The sequence below is a fragment of the Camellia sinensis genome, chromosome 7 (genome assembly GCF_055761805.1).
Source record: "Camellia sinensis isolate YWXY chromosome 7, ASM5576180v1, whole genome shotgun sequence".
Classification (NCBI taxonomy): Eukaryota; Viridiplantae; Streptophyta; class Magnoliopsida; order Ericales; family Theaceae; genus Camellia; species Camellia sinensis.
In genome coordinates this window covers 169,071,308-169,090,764 of record NC_138967.1, presented here as the reverse complement: position 1 = coordinate 169,090,764, position 19,457 = coordinate 169,071,308, and the positions used below count along the sequence as shown (strand labels likewise).

At 32.1% G+C, this 19,457-nt stretch overlaps 1 protein-coding gene across 7 annotated transcripts in view; it reads right to left on the bottom strand.

Annotated features, from left to right (window-relative positions):
- Nucleotides 1–19,457, bottom strand: part of LOC114318935 (putative disease resistance protein At5g63020) — a 50,006-nt gene that overhangs the window by 13,265 nt on the left and 17,284 nt on the right. For 3 of the 7 annotated variants that reach the window (XM_082879752.1, XM_082879754.1, XM_082879753.1), the window contains 4 exons: nt 14,521–17,272; nt 3,731–4,120; nt 2,385–2,774; nt 39–758 (listed from right to left, as the gene is read on the bottom strand). In XM_082879752.1, the coding sequence (XP_082735878.1) occupies nt 39–758; nt 2,385–2,774; nt 3,731–4,120; nt 14,521–17,163 (4,143 nt within the window). In that variant the 5' untranslated portion in view covers nt 17,164–17,272. The remainder of the gene's footprint in view (nt 1–38; nt 759–2,384; nt 2,775–3,730; nt 4,121–14,520; nt 17,273–19,457) is intronic. The other 4 variants (XM_082879755.1, XM_082879757.1, XM_082879756.1 and 1 more) reach the window with 2 other exon arrangements.

Below are 19,457 nucleotides of genomic sequence, written 5' to 3'. Positions count from 1 at the left end.
ATAATTAACCATAAATCAAGTCCAAAAAAAAAGTCTACCTCTCCTTTCAAAAGTCGTTCCTCTAAATACTTATTGAGATCTTTTGTCTGAAGGCCTTCATCGCCACGTGTACTTACAAGTATCCGTAACATGCGTACTTTTCCAAAAGTAAAGTTGTGCATCTTCGGACACCTCTTTAGAACAACTCTCTGTAATGATGGCAAATTAAAATTATAGTTTGCATTGCAAAAACTGTTGAGGTTCGGTAGATCTTTCAGTATTAACCACTCCAACTTTGGGAATTCAATCACATCATCAATAACTTCCCTGTGCCCATCCTCTGTTGCTCCAATAACTTCTTCCATCATCGGACAAGACTCCAAATAAAGTACTTTAAGTTGTTGAAGAGCCATGGCGGTGGAACATGTGAATAGATTTCTCAAGAGGGAACATTTCTTAATTGTTAGGTATTGTAGGCTTTGAAGGCCCAGAATTCCATGGGGATCCTTGTTCCACAAACATGTCAATTGAGGTAATCCATCCAATTCCATCATTCTTACTTCAATTAATGGCCTAACATGTTGTCCTTCTCCAACATTTAGCCTTTCAAGTTGGAAAACCTCTGCCACCTCACTACAATTTCTCACAATTAATTTGTCCAGATTTGCTACGTCCAAGCATTTTAAACTTATCTTGCCAGCCTGAACATTCCAAGGATGTATCTCTCTTGAGTTTACACAATTATCGAGAAATAGTGTCTTCAACTTTGGAAAAAAAACCTGCAAAAATTCATTTTGTCATCTTGTTTAATAACAGGATGAAGTAGGCTTGTATATTAGAATTCAACGTCAGTGATGATTGATGAGACATGTTTCTCATATTGATGAGCCAAAATTTTATTTTATGTGTGGATTATGAATTTAAGCAAAGATTTTTAAAAAATAATTGTAAAAGCAATGCCAACAAAATATAAATTATTTTTTTTTTATTTCCCTATGTCTTTCCAAATTTCTATCCAAATTTATAATCCAAATGTTCAAAATAATATATATATATATATATATATTTGTTTATTAAAAATGATAAATCATGTAAATAATGATTAGCAAGTGACACACGCAATGCGTGTGCAATTCAAATAAGTAAAAATAAAAATAAATAATAAAGAAATTAATATTATAATATGTATGTTGTCTAAGTGGTAAGACTGCTTTTAATTAAACTCAAAGTCTTGGGATCAAACCTGGACCATGCCTTTGAATTACAAATTTTTTGATTTTATTCTAGATAAAGCTGCCACATAGCATGACGTGAAGGCTTGACTGAACAAAACAAAAAATGAGATACAAATATCTCATAAAAGGTAGGTCTCACATATATTTGGAGGTGTAAATTCTTATTCTTTTAAATTTCTAACTTAATATATGATATTTTCTAATTTTTGGGGGGTGTGGTCACCTCCCTCCACACCCCCTAGATCCATCCTAGGGGATCTCACCCCTTGTAAGATATCTATATTTCATTATGTGTTTAGTTTTTTGAGTATTATTTCTTTATTCCATTTATAGATTAACACTAAACATTTTGTCTCCTAGAACATTGAGTAATTTCTCTTAGTTTGTGTTCTCGACAATGATATAGCAACATTGGCCCCTAACACATAGCACTTAAGTAGAGAAGATCGGGCTTTAAGCTGTTATTGATTAATTGTTAGTAACAACTCAAACCAGCATGCATAATCCATCAATTAATGTAGTTTTAAAATTGGATCAGTGGTCGGTTTGAACTTCTTTTGGGCAGGGGCAAGCAACATTTTCATAATGGTGAAGTTGTGGGAGTTGATTTGTGACCTCTTATAATAGGGATTGCTCAATATTTTTGAGGTTTTGGAAGAAATTATAATAGTGATTTTTCTATATTGAAATATTACAACTAAGAATCATGTAGAAATTGTTATCATTTCCCTAAAACCCAAGAGGCGTAATTCCAAAGGAAGGCAATTTAGGATTGATGATCGGGAAATTGCAATGTAAATTTAAAGTGGTTATAAGGGAATAATGTCAGATTGTGAAACATAATAAAATCATATCAGTCAAAACCCAAAAAACAAAATATGATAGCCAATATTTAAATTTTTTTTTAATGAACTCCAAATCAAGATTAGGCAAATTACAATTTTGGACATAATTTTAGTCAAATAAATCATATTAAGATTTGTATTCAAAATAAAAAATATAGTGTTAAATTTAAATTCATACATATTTTTGTTTGGGTAATATTGTAATTTCCATCGTAGGCCCCCAGCATATCCACCTTCAAATTATTTTACTTTTATTTGGATTTGGATAGAAAGAGAATATTCAAATAAGCTTCAGGGTTAATAAAATAAATTAGGAAAATCAAACCTGGTGGTTGAAAAAGGGTTGTGCTTCAAATCTTGTAGGCCAGTTGTAGAAACTTTTAAGGCTCACCAACATAGAAAGATTAAGAGTTTGTAATTGAGAGAACACGATGATATCATTACTAGTGATTCCTTTTTCTTTTTCTTTCTCCGTGACTATCGCTTCCATCTTTGGAGAATTATCGACGTTGAATCTTTTTAGATTTTGCAGTCGTGGTAGCATATTGAACTGAACCACATGTACCAATTTCTTACAATTAGAAACCTCCATAACTTTCAGTTGGCAGAAGGACTTTGATTCATTTTCTGAGGCTATGAGTACTTGTTTCTCCCATATCTGTATTATGTTAGGCAATTTCTGAATTACCAATTCCTCCAAGATGGGGAAAGCAACCTGTAAAGTAATTTACAACACTTGTAGTTAGTGACTGTTATAAAATTGTGGATAAGCAACAATTGATAATTGCAACAGTTTCCAAATTCGTGCTATGATCATGCATGAGTGGAAATGAAAAGCAATAGGCAAGCAAATTGATAATTGCATATCTCCATATTCTTTTGAAATATTTATTGTATTGTTTAATTATTAACTAAGCACCTTTTCATTATGACCTCTTCACATTGTTTTCCATTATTTTTCTATTTGCCTTTAATAATTTGTGTTCCATAATATTATTAGTTATTTTTTAGATAAGGCAAATTATGTTGTAGATTAGAGTATTAGACTTATGAAAAAGAAGAAAATTCTATTTTAAAAATTCACCGCGGTGCCTTGATAAATTTTTTATATTGATAGTTTCTTATTTAATTTAATGTTCATTTTCTTGGCATATCTATTTAATATTCATTTTCTTGGCATATCCATTTAAGTTAAGATGGTAAAACAAATCAAATTATTTGAACTCAAAATATGATATCCAATATTTAAATATTTTTTTAGATATCCAGTATTTAAATATTTTTTAATGAACTCCAAATCAAGATTAGGCAAATTACAAAACCAATGTTTAAATATTTTTTTAATGATCTCCAAATCAAGATTAGGCAAATCACAATTTTGGACATAATTTTATCCAAATAAAATCATATTAAGATTCATATTCAAAATAAAAATATAGTGTTAAATTTAGAATTCATACATATTTTTGTTTGGGTAATATTGTAATTTCCATCGTAGGCCCTTAGCATGTCCTCCTTCAATTATTTTACTTTTATTTGGATTTGGATAGAAAGAAAATATTCAAATAAGTTTCAAATTTAAAATTGTAATTGAAAAGGAATTTTAATTTTTTTTTTGTGTGCACACTTTCCCATGGCTGGGGTTAATAAAATAAATTAGGAAAATCAAACCTGGTGGTTGAACAAGGGTTGTACTTCAGATCTTGTAGGCCAGTTGCAGAAACTTTTAAGGCTCACCAACGTAGAAAGATTAAGAGTTTTTAATTGAGAAAACACGATGATATCATTACTAGTGGTTCCTTTTTCTTTTTCTTTCTCCGTGACTATCGCTTTCGTCTTTGGAGAATTATCGATGTTGAATCTATTCAGATTTTCTAGTCGTGGGAGCATATTGAACTGAACCACATGTACCAATTTCTTACAATTAGAAACCACCATAACTTTCAGTTGGCAGAAGGAGTTTGATTCATTTTCTGAGGCTATGAGTAATTGCTTCTCCCATATCTGTGTTATGTTAGGCAATTTCTGAATTACCAATTCCTCCAAGATGGGGAAAGCAACCTGTAAAGTAATTTACAACACTTGTAGTTAGTGACTGTTACAAGATTGTGGATAAGCAACAATTGATAATTGCAACAGTTTCCAAATGCGTGCTCTGATCATGTATGAGTGGAAATGGCAAGCAAATTGATAATTTCATATCTCCATATTCTTTTGAAATATTTATTGTATTACTTAATTATTAACCAAGCACCTTTTTGTTATGACCTCTTCACATTGTTTTCCTCTGTAATGAGTTGAATCAAATTCGATTTATTTAATTATTTATTTTCTTGGTACCTATTTAGTAACCTTCTTAATACATTTGCAAGTCTGCATGTTGGTTAGTATTGAATTAGTATGAATTTTTAATTTTTTTTTTATTGTGTTGTCATTACTACTGTAGTTGTTGCGTGGTGGACCATTTGATTTAAATTTGTGAAAAACATATTATATTACCCTTCGATTTTGACTTTGTGAGACCTGCTTGGAAATTTCAGAGTCTCAATTACTCTTGATTTTTGGTATTGAACCTATATAAATTAAATTTTTATGGTCTTATTTGATTAGACCAAACTTAATTATTTTAGTTCATATTTGATTATGTTAATGGTGGGGGCGACCTTGAGTCTATTTAGATTATTTTATCTTTTCATCTCAGTTGGAGGTTTATTCTATATTATAAATTTGATTCATTTTGGATCTAATTGATTGAATCGCGACTCGTTGTAATCACCTATTGTTGTTGTTGTTGTTGTTGTTGTTGTTGTTGTTGTTATTATTATTATTATTATTATTATTATTATTATTATTATTATTATCTATTTTACTACCATAAGAGAGTTACGAATATGAATGGTGTGCACCATCAAAGAAAAAATATTTTGTGGTGAGAAAATATTATATAATTTTATCATTTATGTTACAAAATATTATGATGGTGTGAAAATATACTTTATTATATATATATATATATATATATTATGTAAATGAGAGGCAACCCATGCAGGGGTTGCCCCTTCCACTTCTTTCCCTCATTTCTTTTTCTCTTTTATTCTTCTTTCTTTTCATCTCTTCTTCCGTCTCTCTGCTCTTTACCTCTTGGCTAAATCTCTCTCTCATTTTTTTCTTCTTTAAACATTCATTACACAAAATCTTTGATCTGCCAAAATCTATTAGGTTTTGGACCCTTGTTCTTGAGATCAAAGTGAAGAGCTTGGTGAGGATTTCATTTTGGAGATCATTTTTTTGGAACCATCAATTTTGGGCATTTTCTTCCTTCTCCTCTTCTAGAACTTGAGGTAAGGATTTTCTAAACATTGTGTATGTGTTCTAGTTTTATTATGTGTTATTTTGATAGTGTGATATTTGAAAAGATTAGGGTTTTATTAATAGTATATTAAATGTATAAAAAGGGAGAAGTTCTCAACTTTTTTTTGAAAATCTCTTGTTAGTTGAGTTTAGTTTTTGTATGGCTCGTGGAAGTTGAATTTTTTTTTATTTTATTTTTCATGAGAAATCTCCAAATTTTAATAAAACCCTAGAAATTTAAAATGTTAAGATTTAGATTTTTGGGATGAGTTTGTGAAAAGCTTACAAGAGTTAAAAATATATGTTTATCTAAACAAATGAGAATTTGAAAGTGGATGTTTATAGGGATGGGATTGATGAGAATGTTGTTGGGAATTGAAAACCATTGAGGTTTCCTTTGAAAATTGTTAAATTTGAAAATATTGAACTTTTGAGAAAGATGAAAATATTTATCTTCTTGTGGTATTGAGAATTGTTGAAAGAAACGAATGTTATTTTTTGCATTATGAAAATTCTTGATGAATTCTTGAGTTTGAATAAAAAGGGAAGATTGATGAAATTTCTTTTAAGAATATTATGATTCTTGATTGAGTTGGGAAAGAGGAGATTGAATATGTGATTGTTACTACTATGTTGAAATGATTGAAAATATGAGGTTATGAGTTATATTTATCTCTTGAAATTTATATTTTGTACAGAGATAATTATTTGGGCAACCGTTGAAGGTTGTATTGATTATTATAGAAATTGCATGTGAAATAGGTAAATTGAAATATTTGCAAACTCATGCATGGCATTGAACATTGCATAATCTGATGATTTAATTCTTGCAATTGATTTTGTTTCAAATTGATTCATTGGGAATATTTGAAATGTGTTGAGTTATGGGGTAAATACGTTTGGTAAGTTCAAATAGGGGGTGTAGATTGGTATTGTTTAGGGTGAAAAATTATCAATAGATATACCACGCGCGAAGTAGGTACCACGTGCCTTCCGGCTAGGAGTCGATAAAATAGAGATTGGTAGTACTAGTTATGCCTACTTGCAAACACCAGCCTAGGGATTACCAGTGTCATATTTAACACCCCTTGTTCTATCAAATGGATGATTAAATTGGTTATGTTTTTGAACAAGTGCATGGCATGAGAAATTCAAAATGAGAAAACCTATATTTTTGACATTGGCATCTCATATGCATTGCACCTCATGATAATGTTAAACTGCATGCACTTTATTTAGATTATCTCTAATGGGTTTTACGCTCATCCCTTAGTGGAAACCATTTTCAGGTGATTGTGATGTGCCTTTGCCGAAGTGAAGGCAAGGAGGAACTTTTGGAGCACGAAGCTTGGCTTTTATTTGTTTTCTTTTTGCAAGCCAAGGGCTATTCATGTTGGGGTGTGAACACCACTTTTGTGTAACCAGGCAAGGCCTTGGAACTTGTAGCCAATAAGGTATTATTTGGTACTTAGCTTGCTTTAAATTTCTGTCATCACATGCCATAGATTCATATTTTAGAAATAGTGAATGTATGAATGCATGTGATTTGTTTTATGAATCTTACTAGAAAGTCATGAATAGAAAAGAAGGGGGGTTTGGTCCTTACATTAATGAATGTAGTATTTATTATTCTCTCTCTCATGTTAATGATGGAATAATTGAGAATTAGATCATGTTATGAGTTAAATTGGGTTTATCAGATGTATATATTTTTGGGGTGTTACATCCATCTTTCATCATTATTTTTCTATTTGGCTTTAATAATTTGTGTTCCATAATATTATTAGTTTTTTTTTAGATAAGGCAAATTATGTTGTAGATTTGAGTATTAGACCTATGAAAAAGAAGAAAATTTTATTTAAAAAATTCACCACCGTGCCTTGATAATTTTTTATATTGATAATTTCTTATTTAATTTAATACTCATTTTCTTGGCATATCTATTTAAGTTAAGATGGTAAAACAAATCAAATTATTTGAACTCAATTTATATTCGGCTCAATAAAAAACAATTGAAGAATGACTTAATTATATAAATAAGTTAAAGTTGAACACATTTTGAAATTCGCCGATTTTTTGAGTTTAGCTCAAACTTAGTTCTATAAACTTAAATGGGCAATAAAATACCAAGTTGCTCAAACTCTGTTTGATTAAAACTCGTTTGGGTTCGGCTCAAATGGTAGAGAAGACAAACTTATATATATTTTTAAATTAGTTAAGTTTTTCAAATTAAATTTGAACAACCTATTATATGACTCGACTTGACTGATTTTCAATCCTAATTCTAACCATTAATATGAGATTAACAACCTTTACACATATTGAGTGTTTGGACATCATGATGATTCTAATTTGATTTGGCTTTAGATAAGATTTTATTTATTTATTTTATTTTAACCTTTGTGAATGAATGCTTTTTTTCATTCTTTAGTATTGGAACCCATGGATAGTTAAAGTTTTACTTATTGGGGGGTAAGTAAAAGTTGGGAAATTTGGCTATAAACCCCCTTTACCTTCCTTTCATTGTTAAAAGGACTAAGAAAAAAATTATACTTTCTAAACTCCCTCATAATTATAAAGTCTTGCGTAAAGGACAAAATTTATTATTTAAATATTTTATTAGACTATTATACCCTTAACTAAATCTTCCTACTTTCTCCACCCACTTTCTTTGTCTCTCTCCCTTCTCTAACTCCTTCAAACTTCAGATCTGGAAGCTCAGCTACCGCCTCTGGAACTCCTGCGTCGACCTTGCCAACACCGCCGGTGTCCAATCCTCTTCTACTGCTCCCTCCGGCGAACACGCCACGCTCTGCCACGTCTCCGCTGATTTGCTCTTCCTATGTATATGTGTATGTATGTATTTATATATACGTGTGTGCATGTATGTATGTATATATGACTCATACATACATGTGTATATGTATATATATATCCGTAAATGAGTGTATGTATGTATATTATGCGAAGGCTACGGCAGCGATTGTCGCCGGACTCTAGCTATAGATATACACATATTTATATGTACATAGAGAGAGAGAGAGAGGCAGATATGTTTATGTGCGATTACCATTTCCACCGATTTGAGGTTCAATACCGATCTAGGGTTCTAGATCAACGCTGTCGTGGCACTCTAGGAGGCGACAAAGGCATGTTTGGTGGAGTTGTTTGGTTATACATATTTTTTTTAAACACAGAATTGAGTTTTGAATATATATTTGTATATATATATTTGTGTATGAATGTTGTTGAACACATGTATTCTTTGAAATCAAAAGATAAAGAGATATTTGAATGTTTTTGTTTTGTTTTTGATCTGTGTGTTTTTTGGTTATATATCCTTGTAATATAGATTTGTGTTTTTATTAGTTTTTGAATTGATCTGTTCATGCTCAGCTTGTTCAATGGATGATGATGATCTATTCAATTTCTCTCTCTTTCTCTCTCTTTGATAAGAATCTCTCTAATAAGAATTTCACACAGAAATTTTACTAACCAGAGTAAAGTTTACTCTGAATCAGAGTAAAATTTTACTCTGGTTAAAAACATGTTGATTTGCTTAAAAATATAAAATTTTACTTTGAATCATAATAAACTTTACTCTGATTCAAAGTAAAACTTTACTCTGAAATTTTACTTTGGTTAAAAACATATTGATTTGCTTAACAATATAAAATTTTACTTTGAATCATAGTAAACTTTACTTTGATTCATAGTAAAATTACTGAATTAGAGTAAAGTTTACTGTGATTCAAAGTAAAATTTTACTCTAAAATATACTTTGAAGATGGCTTAATAAGAGAGCTGATAGATATGAGGGTAATATAGCAAAAGAAACAAGTTTTAACATATTAGGGTGTTTTAAAAGTACCTATATAATTCTTGTCTTTTTCAAAGACAAATTAGATAGTGAGGGGTCTATCACCAAATCCCTCGTAAAAGTTTTACTTTTGATGGGCCTTGGGTCAACTTTTTTTTTTTTTTTTTTTTAGAGTGATTTTTATTTTATTTTGTTGTGCTTCTGGAGATGTTTTAGGTTTTGTATTTTGGAGATGTTAGGTCTAACTTTAGGGCATACAGAAGGTATGGCCCATTCATTCAATGTGATTCAAATGGCAATTAAAATAAGAAACTGTTAAGTTTTTGTTATTGGCAATCCCGTTTGACAAAACGCCTTTCAGTTGTAATTTTATTCGATCTTTTATTTTAGTGAGACTATGAGTATTTAGATACGAATCCAACCCGAATTGTGCCTATGCAAGGAGTTTGTAATCTTAATCCTTTCATGTTTGTCACTTTGGTGAATAAGTATAGGGATCGAGCTGCCTAGTCATCCAGTATTTTTGCAGAGCACCTGAACTTCTAGGAAGAAAGTTTTACTGCTCGAGCGGTGAAATGTGTGCTCAAGTGGTCTGCGTGATCCTATTTTTTATAAAGTGTGTTGTTTGTTGTTCGCTGTTTTCAAGGTTTGAGTCGTCCAAATTTTCAGAGAGGCAGAAGAAACAGAGTGTTTTCTTTTGAAGGGTGTTTTATATGAATTTCCTTGGTGTATAGAAGGTGATCGATTGATCAATGAACTATAGGTTGTCAAACATCAAGGGTTGTTCTTATTTTTTTGTTCACTAAGAGAGAAGCGTTCTTCAGTGGATTCCGGAGAACTTGAGCCTGAAGCTTTGGTTGGTTCCGAAGTTGCTCATCATCGTGGATTCGACATTAGTGTTGTGGATTCAATGTTGGACAAGACAATTCTGAGGTGAAGACGGTGATGGAATAGGCAAATGGGATTGGTTCAATTCGAGCGTAGATTCGCTAGGTAATTGAGAGTACACTTGTATAATTCCTTTTTGTCTTCTTAGTAGATTGTTTTGCAGCTTTAGCCTGTGTTTTTTTTTTTTTTTTTTATCACAATTGGAGGTGTTCCAATTGTGGTTTTTCCACGTTAAATCGTTGTGTTGATTTGTCTTTGATTTTTTGATTGGAATTGTTATTTATTATTTAAAAATTAAAGCATAATCACAAATCAATATCACGGGAATTTTTAGATTTGTCAAAATCTCTAGAGCCCCACACGTAGATATGCTTACCATAGGAGGAGGCCGTTATCTTTTGAGGTAGGGAATCATGTGTTCTTGAAGACATCACTGAGACAGGGTTTGATGAGGTTTGGGAAGAGCGAGAAGTTGTCTCCTAGATTTATTGGGCTTTTTGAGATTCTAGAGTGGATTGGAGAGGTAGCTTATTGTTTGGCCATGCCACTCCAACTGTCCAGGGTTCACAATGTGTTCCATATCTATGTGCTCCAGAAGTATGAGCCTGATTCTTCACACATTGGACCAAGTTAAAGATAGATGAGGATGCCTCATTTGAGGAAAGACTGGTAAAGGTTTTAGACTCTCGGGACCAAGTCTTGCGAGGCAAGACTATTCCATTAGTTAAGGTATTGTGGCGACACCATAAGGTTGATGAGGCGATTTGGGAGCGTGAGGCAGAAGTCCGTGAGAAGTATCTAAACCTATTTGTTAATGTTTGAAACATATATTGAAAATGTTGTAATATATTAACATTGTATATGTTTCGAGGAAATTGAACTGTGATAGTTGGTATTGAGAAACTCGGTGTATCCTAGTTACAATCTAGATTATATGGAAATATTTTCAATTTCTTTTAATGAAGGTTAATTTTAAATTTCGAGGACAAAATTCCTTAAGGGGGGAGATTATAATTATTCTAGTTTAGACCTGACCCATTTGTTATTTTTGAATCTAAGGACCCGTGTATTTAATTGTTATTCAACTCATTTTCAGTCTTATTGCTCATTGAGTTTGGCTATTGGGAGTTTTGGTTGTGTTTGAAACAGGTTTGGAAGTTAGTTTTTCCAAGTCTTGTTGCCCAGAATTTTGCTTGTTTGCTTAAGCAACCATTCCTACGCTCGAGCGATCTTTTGCAGTCTGCAAAACTACTGAGAGTTTGAGTTCTTCACTCGAGCGATTTTTCTTGCACTCAAGCAAACTTTTACAGGTCTGAAACTACTGAAAGGGGACATTGTGTGCTTGAGCGGTGGTTTTGGTAGCTCAAGCCATGTCTTCTTTTTGTGTTTGTCATTCGAGCGACCATTTCTTTGCTCGAGCCGTCTGTGCATATATTAGTCCAAGAGAAAGGCCTTTTCAATTACTTTTTTATCTCTTTCTCTCTTTAAACATTCCAAAGCCCTAGATCCACTCTCTCTCTCTCTCTCTCTCTCTCTCTCTCTCTCTCTAGTTCTTGAACTTTAGCTTCAAATACTCTCAATCTATGAGTTTCCTCAGCCTAATCCTTTGGAGAAAAACGTTGAGCATGTCGAGGGCTTCGTTTTAATTGGAGCATCTAGTGCTTTTGACACTGTCAAGTTCTAACCATTTTTTCTTCGTGTCTTTTACTTTAAGATAGGGATTTCTTTGACTCTTTTATATGATTTTTAGCTTAAAAGGGTTATCTATTCAAAATTTTTTGGTAAAACCTAGGATTTGGTTTGAAATCAAAAGAGGGGTTTTCTAAATTGATTCTTGAAAATGGTTGTACGAATATGATTGTGGATGAGTTGTGTTGAAATGGTTGAAATCTTTTTTCAAAAGTGATTTTGGAAAGAAAAAGGGCTTTTGCCCTAATTTTGGATATTTGAAAAAGGAATGGAAAATGATGTTGGTTATTGTGAAATTGGAACAATGGTTATGTTGATGATGATGGTGGAGTTAGATATGTAATATCACTCCCATTATAATTGATGAAAATGTATCTTTTGATTGGAGGTTATCTATTGTACATAAATATCTATTTTGGGCTATCCGTGGAGGATAATCTTCATTGTTGTAGACATTGCATAAGGATTAGGTTGAATTGAAACTAATTTCTCATCCATTGTGCATTGTGCATCATTATACATTGAACGTTGTAAATATATTGATTTTGAGAAGAAAAAAATGGGTGTATACCTTGGTGAATTTGGTTAGGGGGTGTGGTTGTGGTTTATATTGTTAGCATGTGTGTCCTTGGTGAAAGTCTAGAAACTCGCACAATTAGGTGCCGATCCTTCCGGTTAGTACTGGTAAAATGGCTTGGGTAGTATTTGTATAGTCTACTGGCAAACATATATCTAGAGATTCCCAGTATTTTGTATCCACTGCCCTCTTTTCTGTATAGAAGGATTGTTTTTATGAATTTATATATATATATATATATATAATCTGGCATTTCATGGTCTAGAGATGGAAAACGAGGAATGTTTAAAAATGACATGCATGTGCATTCACCTTATGATTTGTTAAGATTAATATACTGTGTTAAAGTATTCCTACTGAGCTTTGACTCACCCTATGTGGAAAACAACTTTCAGGTGCTAATGATATACCTCTACCAAGGACATAGCTTGGGAGGACTCGGAGCTTAAGGCTTTCCTTTTTGTTTCTTGATGTAAATATGTTGTTCAAGCCTCGGGCTTTACTTGGATTGAGTTTAAACTCATTTTTTGGTAACCAAGCATCGTCTTGGAGAGATCATTTTTGTGAGAGAGATCATTCTTATGTGTCAAATACATTTTTGTGAGACAGATCATTTTGTTATAGAGAGATTTTGCCAAGTATTTGAGAGTAAACTTTGTAGTGAGGATTATATTGGAATACTCTCATGTGCTTGATGATTCATTAGCATCTAAGAACATCAAGCTAATCATCAAGCTATTCTAAGTCCTTCACACCTTTCAATTGTGAACTATTCTCGGAAGATTCCGAGATTGTAGACTTCGGTGGATTCCGAAGTCATTGGTGTTGTGACGATTCGACAACCGTTGCGAAGTTCTAGTGGAGGAAGAAGAGTGACGCATAGGTTGAGCAAACGCGTGAGCCCTGAGTCGCCTTTGTAAGATATCTCTTGTACTCTTTTTCTTTCATAGTGGATTGTTTGTTTGGCCAAGGGCCCGTGGTTTTTTATCATAAGTTGGTAGATTCCAATTGTGATTTTTCCACGTAAAAAATATTTTGTGTCGTGGTTGAATTCTCTCTACCCTTTCTCTTTTCTACATTGATTGTGGTTATATGATTTTTAATTGGGATTACCTAAATCAACAATCATTTATCACGAGACAAATATAGATTTTCAAAAGGTTTTTTGATAAAACTAGATTTTTCACCATTGATACAATATATGGCTTTGTCTTCTGTTGAATTTTAATTGTCCAATTTGATATAATATTTCTCATATTTATAATTAATCTTCTATCAATTTAAAATATAAAATAAAAAAAAATCACAAAAGCATAAAAGTAAACCAATGTTTGGAAAGTCACATTATTGTATACAGTTAGATGGACCAATGTTTCTATGTAATGCGTATTTTTAACATTTAAAATAAAAAATTTAGATTAATGCTTTGGGCCTTAATCTAAATTTTACTTCATATAGATTATGAGTAGGGGGCTAGGTAGGAGCACATTAGTTTTGTTTAGTAGCATATCTAAAAGTAAACCAATCCCTAAAACTTCATTTAGAATGCTTGGTGACAAAAAAAAATGATTAATTAAATTTGACGTCGAAATTTAATAATAGAAATAATTGATATTTCTCTTCATTTATAGAGGGTAGGGAGAGAGTTTTAAAAATCAAATTATTGTCCCCAAAATGAAGGGAGAAACATTTAGGGACTAATTTTTGTTAAAAAGGCAAAAAACATATTTTTGCATTAAAATTTTAAAAGTATTGTTAATAAATACACTTTAAGAAAAAACAATTTGGTGCATAAGATGTTCGCTTTTAGACAATTTTTGGTCAAAAAACGATAATAATTCATCATTTAATAGTTAATTTCATCATTAAACATACAACAATGACACTTTTGACAAATTAAATATTTTGTTCTTAAAAAGTAATTTTATTCATAATTTTTTATTTTTAAAATCTTAATTTGTTGTAATGATTTCATGCTATGACCAACAATTTGGTGATTTTTTCAGGGATTAACAATTTGGATTTTTATTGAAAAGACCCTAGCACTATTTGATTGTATTCCTAATGCATAAAGCATTTTATAATAACTAGATATAATGGATTAAAACAAATAAAAAGGGTATTGATGAAGCATACCTTTTCATTAAACAAAAATTGTGGCTGGGTAGAAGAATTTCCTTCAGACGCTGACATCTTCTCCACTTTGGGGTAGAAGCTTATGAGCTTGGGTAGATTTGCGAGACGCAGATATTTCAACTGACTGAAATTAATTACTTGACTTGAGAGTTCATCTTCATATTTTTCTTCTTCATTTCCAACTATTGCTTCCATCATCTCACAAGCAAATATTCGTAGTCTCTGGAGTCGTGGAAATCCTCTTGCACAGGACAAGGAGAAGAGATATTTCAACCCACAATCTATAATTGTTAATTCAAATAAATTATTGAAGAACCCTGATGGATTTAGTCGATGACGTTCCATCAAAGACCCCTCTCTACCTCTGTCATGCAGCACCTCTTGTAAACCTTCAATTTTTTCCAAATGTAGTTCTTCGGCTCTCATCAACAAAACGATTAACTTGTCCATTAAGGAAACACCCGCAAGTTTACACGACTTTGAATAAGTTCCATAAAAAACATTAGCCTTGCCCACAAATATTTTAAATCTGATCAAATTTTCAAAGCACAAGTCCTTGGGCAATAGCATGACATTTGGTATGTGAATATGTAAAGTGGTTAATAGCGTCAATTTCCCCAACTCATCAAGATTCACTTTGCTTCTTTCCTCCCTATACCCAAACTCATCTAAAATGTATAATTCTTCCAGGCGAGACAAATTGGATATGACACCTTGTGGAATCTTTGTGAGCTTTTTACAATTTCCCAGATCTAACAACCGAAGACGAGTCAATTGTCCTATCTCTGATGGCAAAACCTCGATATTAGAACCTCGAAGGCTAAGTATTTCAAGGTTATTACTTAGATCCTTGAGTATAGCTATGTCTCCCAACTCACAATAATCTAACCATAACATCCGAAGGTTAACCAAATTAGCAAGAGATAATGGAGGCAACATACAGATTCTATTCAATTCTAAAATTGTAAGTTTCTCCATTCCACTGAAAAACCTATCTGGAACGTTAAGCAAAGGATTGATATTCCTTTTCAATAGTATGGTCAAGGTGTGGAGTTGTGGACATAGCAAATCATCCGGAAGCTCAAGAGTGTTGTCGAACCTTAATGACATTGCTGAGGAAGATTCGCATGTATCTTTCTCGGGCCACTTTTTGACACCATGTTTTACTAGAATTTCCTTGCCATCATCTTTGGCAATTGAAAGAGCAACGTCTCGAATGACATCATGCATTTTGACAAAGTTTTCATCTTTGCCTTCTAACAACAAACAAGCATCTTTGAGGATGTCGACCGCTGTAAGTACTCGACGGCTTGCTCTTATTAGTGTATTTGTGTTTTGTCCAAGCAAACTTCTCGCTATGCAGTGTCTCGCTAACACTTCAATTGAAATATTAGCATCTTCAGGAAAGAAACAACATAGTAAGAAGCATGATTTTGCATCGCTCGATTCTAACCGATCATAGCTTAACTTTAAGGAAGCATACACCTTTGGGTCGATTCCTGCAATATTATTTAGCATGGAATCTTTGAATTGATCAAGTACATCTTCCCAAACATATTTTTTCTTATCTTTCAATGCGGCTCCAATTGCAAGTATAGCGACCGGTAAGCCTCCACACTCTTTACAGATTGCATCAGCTATATCATGGAGTTCAGCAAAGTCAACAGAATTTCCCACCTTCGTCTTGAACAGGGCCCATGCTTCTTTCTCTAATAATACTTGCATTGGAACATATCTATTAACATGCATCTTTTCCAACACACCTCGGATTCGAGACGTTATCACAACTTTGCAACAATTGTTTCCATCAGTGATAGGAATCCCTATTGTCTTCAAGTTCAATTCTTGCCACACATCATCCAATATAATGAGATTTTTCTTCCCATTGTTCAATCTATTCCACAATTGGTTTGCTTTTCCCACTTCAGTTTCCCCTTTTAGTTCCAGATTCAAGCGATTAGCGAGTTGCCCTTGAATGTTGCTCACATTTGCGTCCTGAGAGACAACTGCTACCACGACTTCATCAAAAAGTCCATTTTTCACTTGTTTGCCAATCTCTTCAACCATTGTCGTCTTACCAACGCCTCCTGTTCCATATACTCCAATCATTTTAACATTGGAATCTTGTAATGCCACCATGATGTTATTGAAAACCAATTCTCGCGACTCAAAATTTGCATAGTTCGCACTTGATGATGTGAATTGAAGTTCTTGAGCAAATGGCTTAGGATGTGCAACTGTGCTAAAATCACCACTTTGAGTGAGTTTTTTTACTTCTTCCATCTTGTTTTGGGCTTCCTTGCTAATACGGTAGCGCGAGATGTAATCCGGACATGAGAATTTAAAGCACTGCATGTTTTCGTTCATTGTATCGTCATCCTTAATTTTCTGAACTATTTCTTCCACGTCCGCTAGCCAGATTGAAACACGTTCATCAACTTCTTCACCACGAGCAATGGCTTCATCAACTTTTTCTTCGATCTGTTTTCTCTGCTGTTCAAGGCTTTTGATTTCAACTTCCAGTTTCTTCCGCTTCTTCTTGTACTGAAAAACAAAACCAACATGGCCCACCACCAACTGGATCACTGGCTCAACTATTTTCCCTACAATTGTATCCAGTACGGGTTGCAGAAGGATAGACATTTTCAATCCACTTTCTTTTCTGTTTTTTTTTTTTTTTTTGAAACAAATATTGAAGAAGAAACTAGTTTGAGGTTCGAATTTTAGAGGTTAAAGCTCTCTCAATCCGTATCTGCATGTAAAACAAAAAGAGAGATATCAAAGAAGATAAATAAAAAGTGAAGATAAAATTCTCTTTTTTCCGATTAGGAAAATAAAAAAATGAAAAAGAAATTAACATTAACTAAGTAGAAAAAGAAAACGGATAGGGTTATTGTTATGCTTAATTCATTTTGATGATCCGAATTATTCATATTGTAAGGTATATCAAACAAATTATTCATAAAAAACAAAAAATAAAAATAAAAATTAAGTTAATCGGATATCTATAATCCCATGATCAAGTCTTAATAATTTTTTAAGAAACAATTATCAAAAAATCATGCTAACTATTTATTTTTTAAAAAAACAAATGGTGTTGTGAGGTTACAATTGTCTTGTTAACCTCTTCTTTTTTTTTTTAGACGATTTACTCAACATTAAAATATACGTAAAATATAACTATAATTCATTCAAATTTCAGCCACTTATCTTATTCTATTTCCAATCTCTAATCAAATTCATGATGAGCTTAAAACATAGATCAATAACACTAAGGCCCTGTTTGGTGGAACTTCCCCGAAATTTTTTTTCTATGACCATTTTTTTAAAATTATTTTTAGTTTGTTCAAACAGAAAAAAAGTCAAATCACTTCATTGTTTTTTCAAAATATATTTTCGACATTTTTTTTAAAAATTGAACATAAACTATTTTCATTGAAATAAATACTAAAATCAATATTTCACTCAAAAAAAAAAAAAAAAACATATGAATCAATGAACACTCAACATTTTTTAATACTTTTTAATTGGTAAAATCTCTGTTTTGTTTAGTTTTTGAAAATTATCATTAAGTTATATGTTTTTTTTTTTTTTCATTTTTGGTCAATTTTTTTAGATGCGCTTAATGTAAATGTACTTGAAAAGAAAAATATTTTTTTAAAAAATATTAAACGATTCACTAAAAACAAAAAATAATATTAATAAATATTTTTTATTTTTGGTAATTTTTTTAATTTTCTTCACAAATATTTTACTATTTAGAAGCCTCTAGATTAGATGTATCTAAAACTTAATAAATATTCCACTAAATTTACAACATATATATATATATATATATATTATTGAAGACAAAAAATGCAAAACACAAAATATTAAAGATTAATTTTGGAATTTGAAAACCAAACAAGGTGTAATTTTATAAATATAATAATCACTAGGGGTTAGTAATGACAAAATATAATAATATTTGATGGCAAAATTAAAATTTTAATAATTATCATAGAATTGAAAAGTCACTTCTTCCCAAGTTTTTATTTATTTTTATTTTTTAGATCAGTACTTCTCCCCAAGTTGGTTCGAGAAGCCACTCTCTGCGACTTTGGCAACAAAATGGACTTTCACAATAAGATTTTGCGTTTTTAATTTATTTAGATATTTTATTTATTTTTTTAATTGAAAAGAATTTAAATATTTTATTGTGTTTTTAATTTGGACATTCTTTTATCAAATGGTAAGTGTTGATATTTGATATTTTTGTGTAAAAAATATAAGAGCATCCCCAACGGTGACGTTCTTTTTTCATCAAATTTGAGAAAAAAAAAAAGGACGATTCTCTCAATTTGATACCATTGGCTCCAACGGTGAGCATCAAAAAGGGGAGGGGCGACCGGTTGGTTGACCGGTAAGGCCACATTCCAGATCAAAGATCCAAGAGTTACTGATCAGAAATGAAATCAAAAAATCTGGACTTGAAACAGAGATTGAAGATGAATTTGAAGATTGAGGTATACTAGAGTCAACTAAATCCCAAAATTGAAGAACTAGATCTAAGAATCTGTTCCAAACTCACAGTCGAAGTGGTGAAATCGAAGTTCAATCCAAGCTTCGAAGTCAAACTCTGATAGAAATCCAAGTCGCAATAGTCAAATCACAATTGCGACCAAAATGAAGAACTAGATTTGCAGCTATATCCAAGTTGGAATTGAGCTACGAGCACAGAAGTCAATTGTGACCTGATTTATGGCTTCGGATCGAAGTTGGATCGCAACTAGCCTTTGGATCAAAGTTGGATCTTAGCTAGGACTTCAGATCAAAATCAGGGATTCGGGGTCGGATCTATGGATTCGTATTCAAGTTCAGATCTCCACAGAGACAATTCGAGCATGAGGGAAGAACCAACAGTGAAGCAGATTGAAGCAATGGGCTGGTCAACCGGT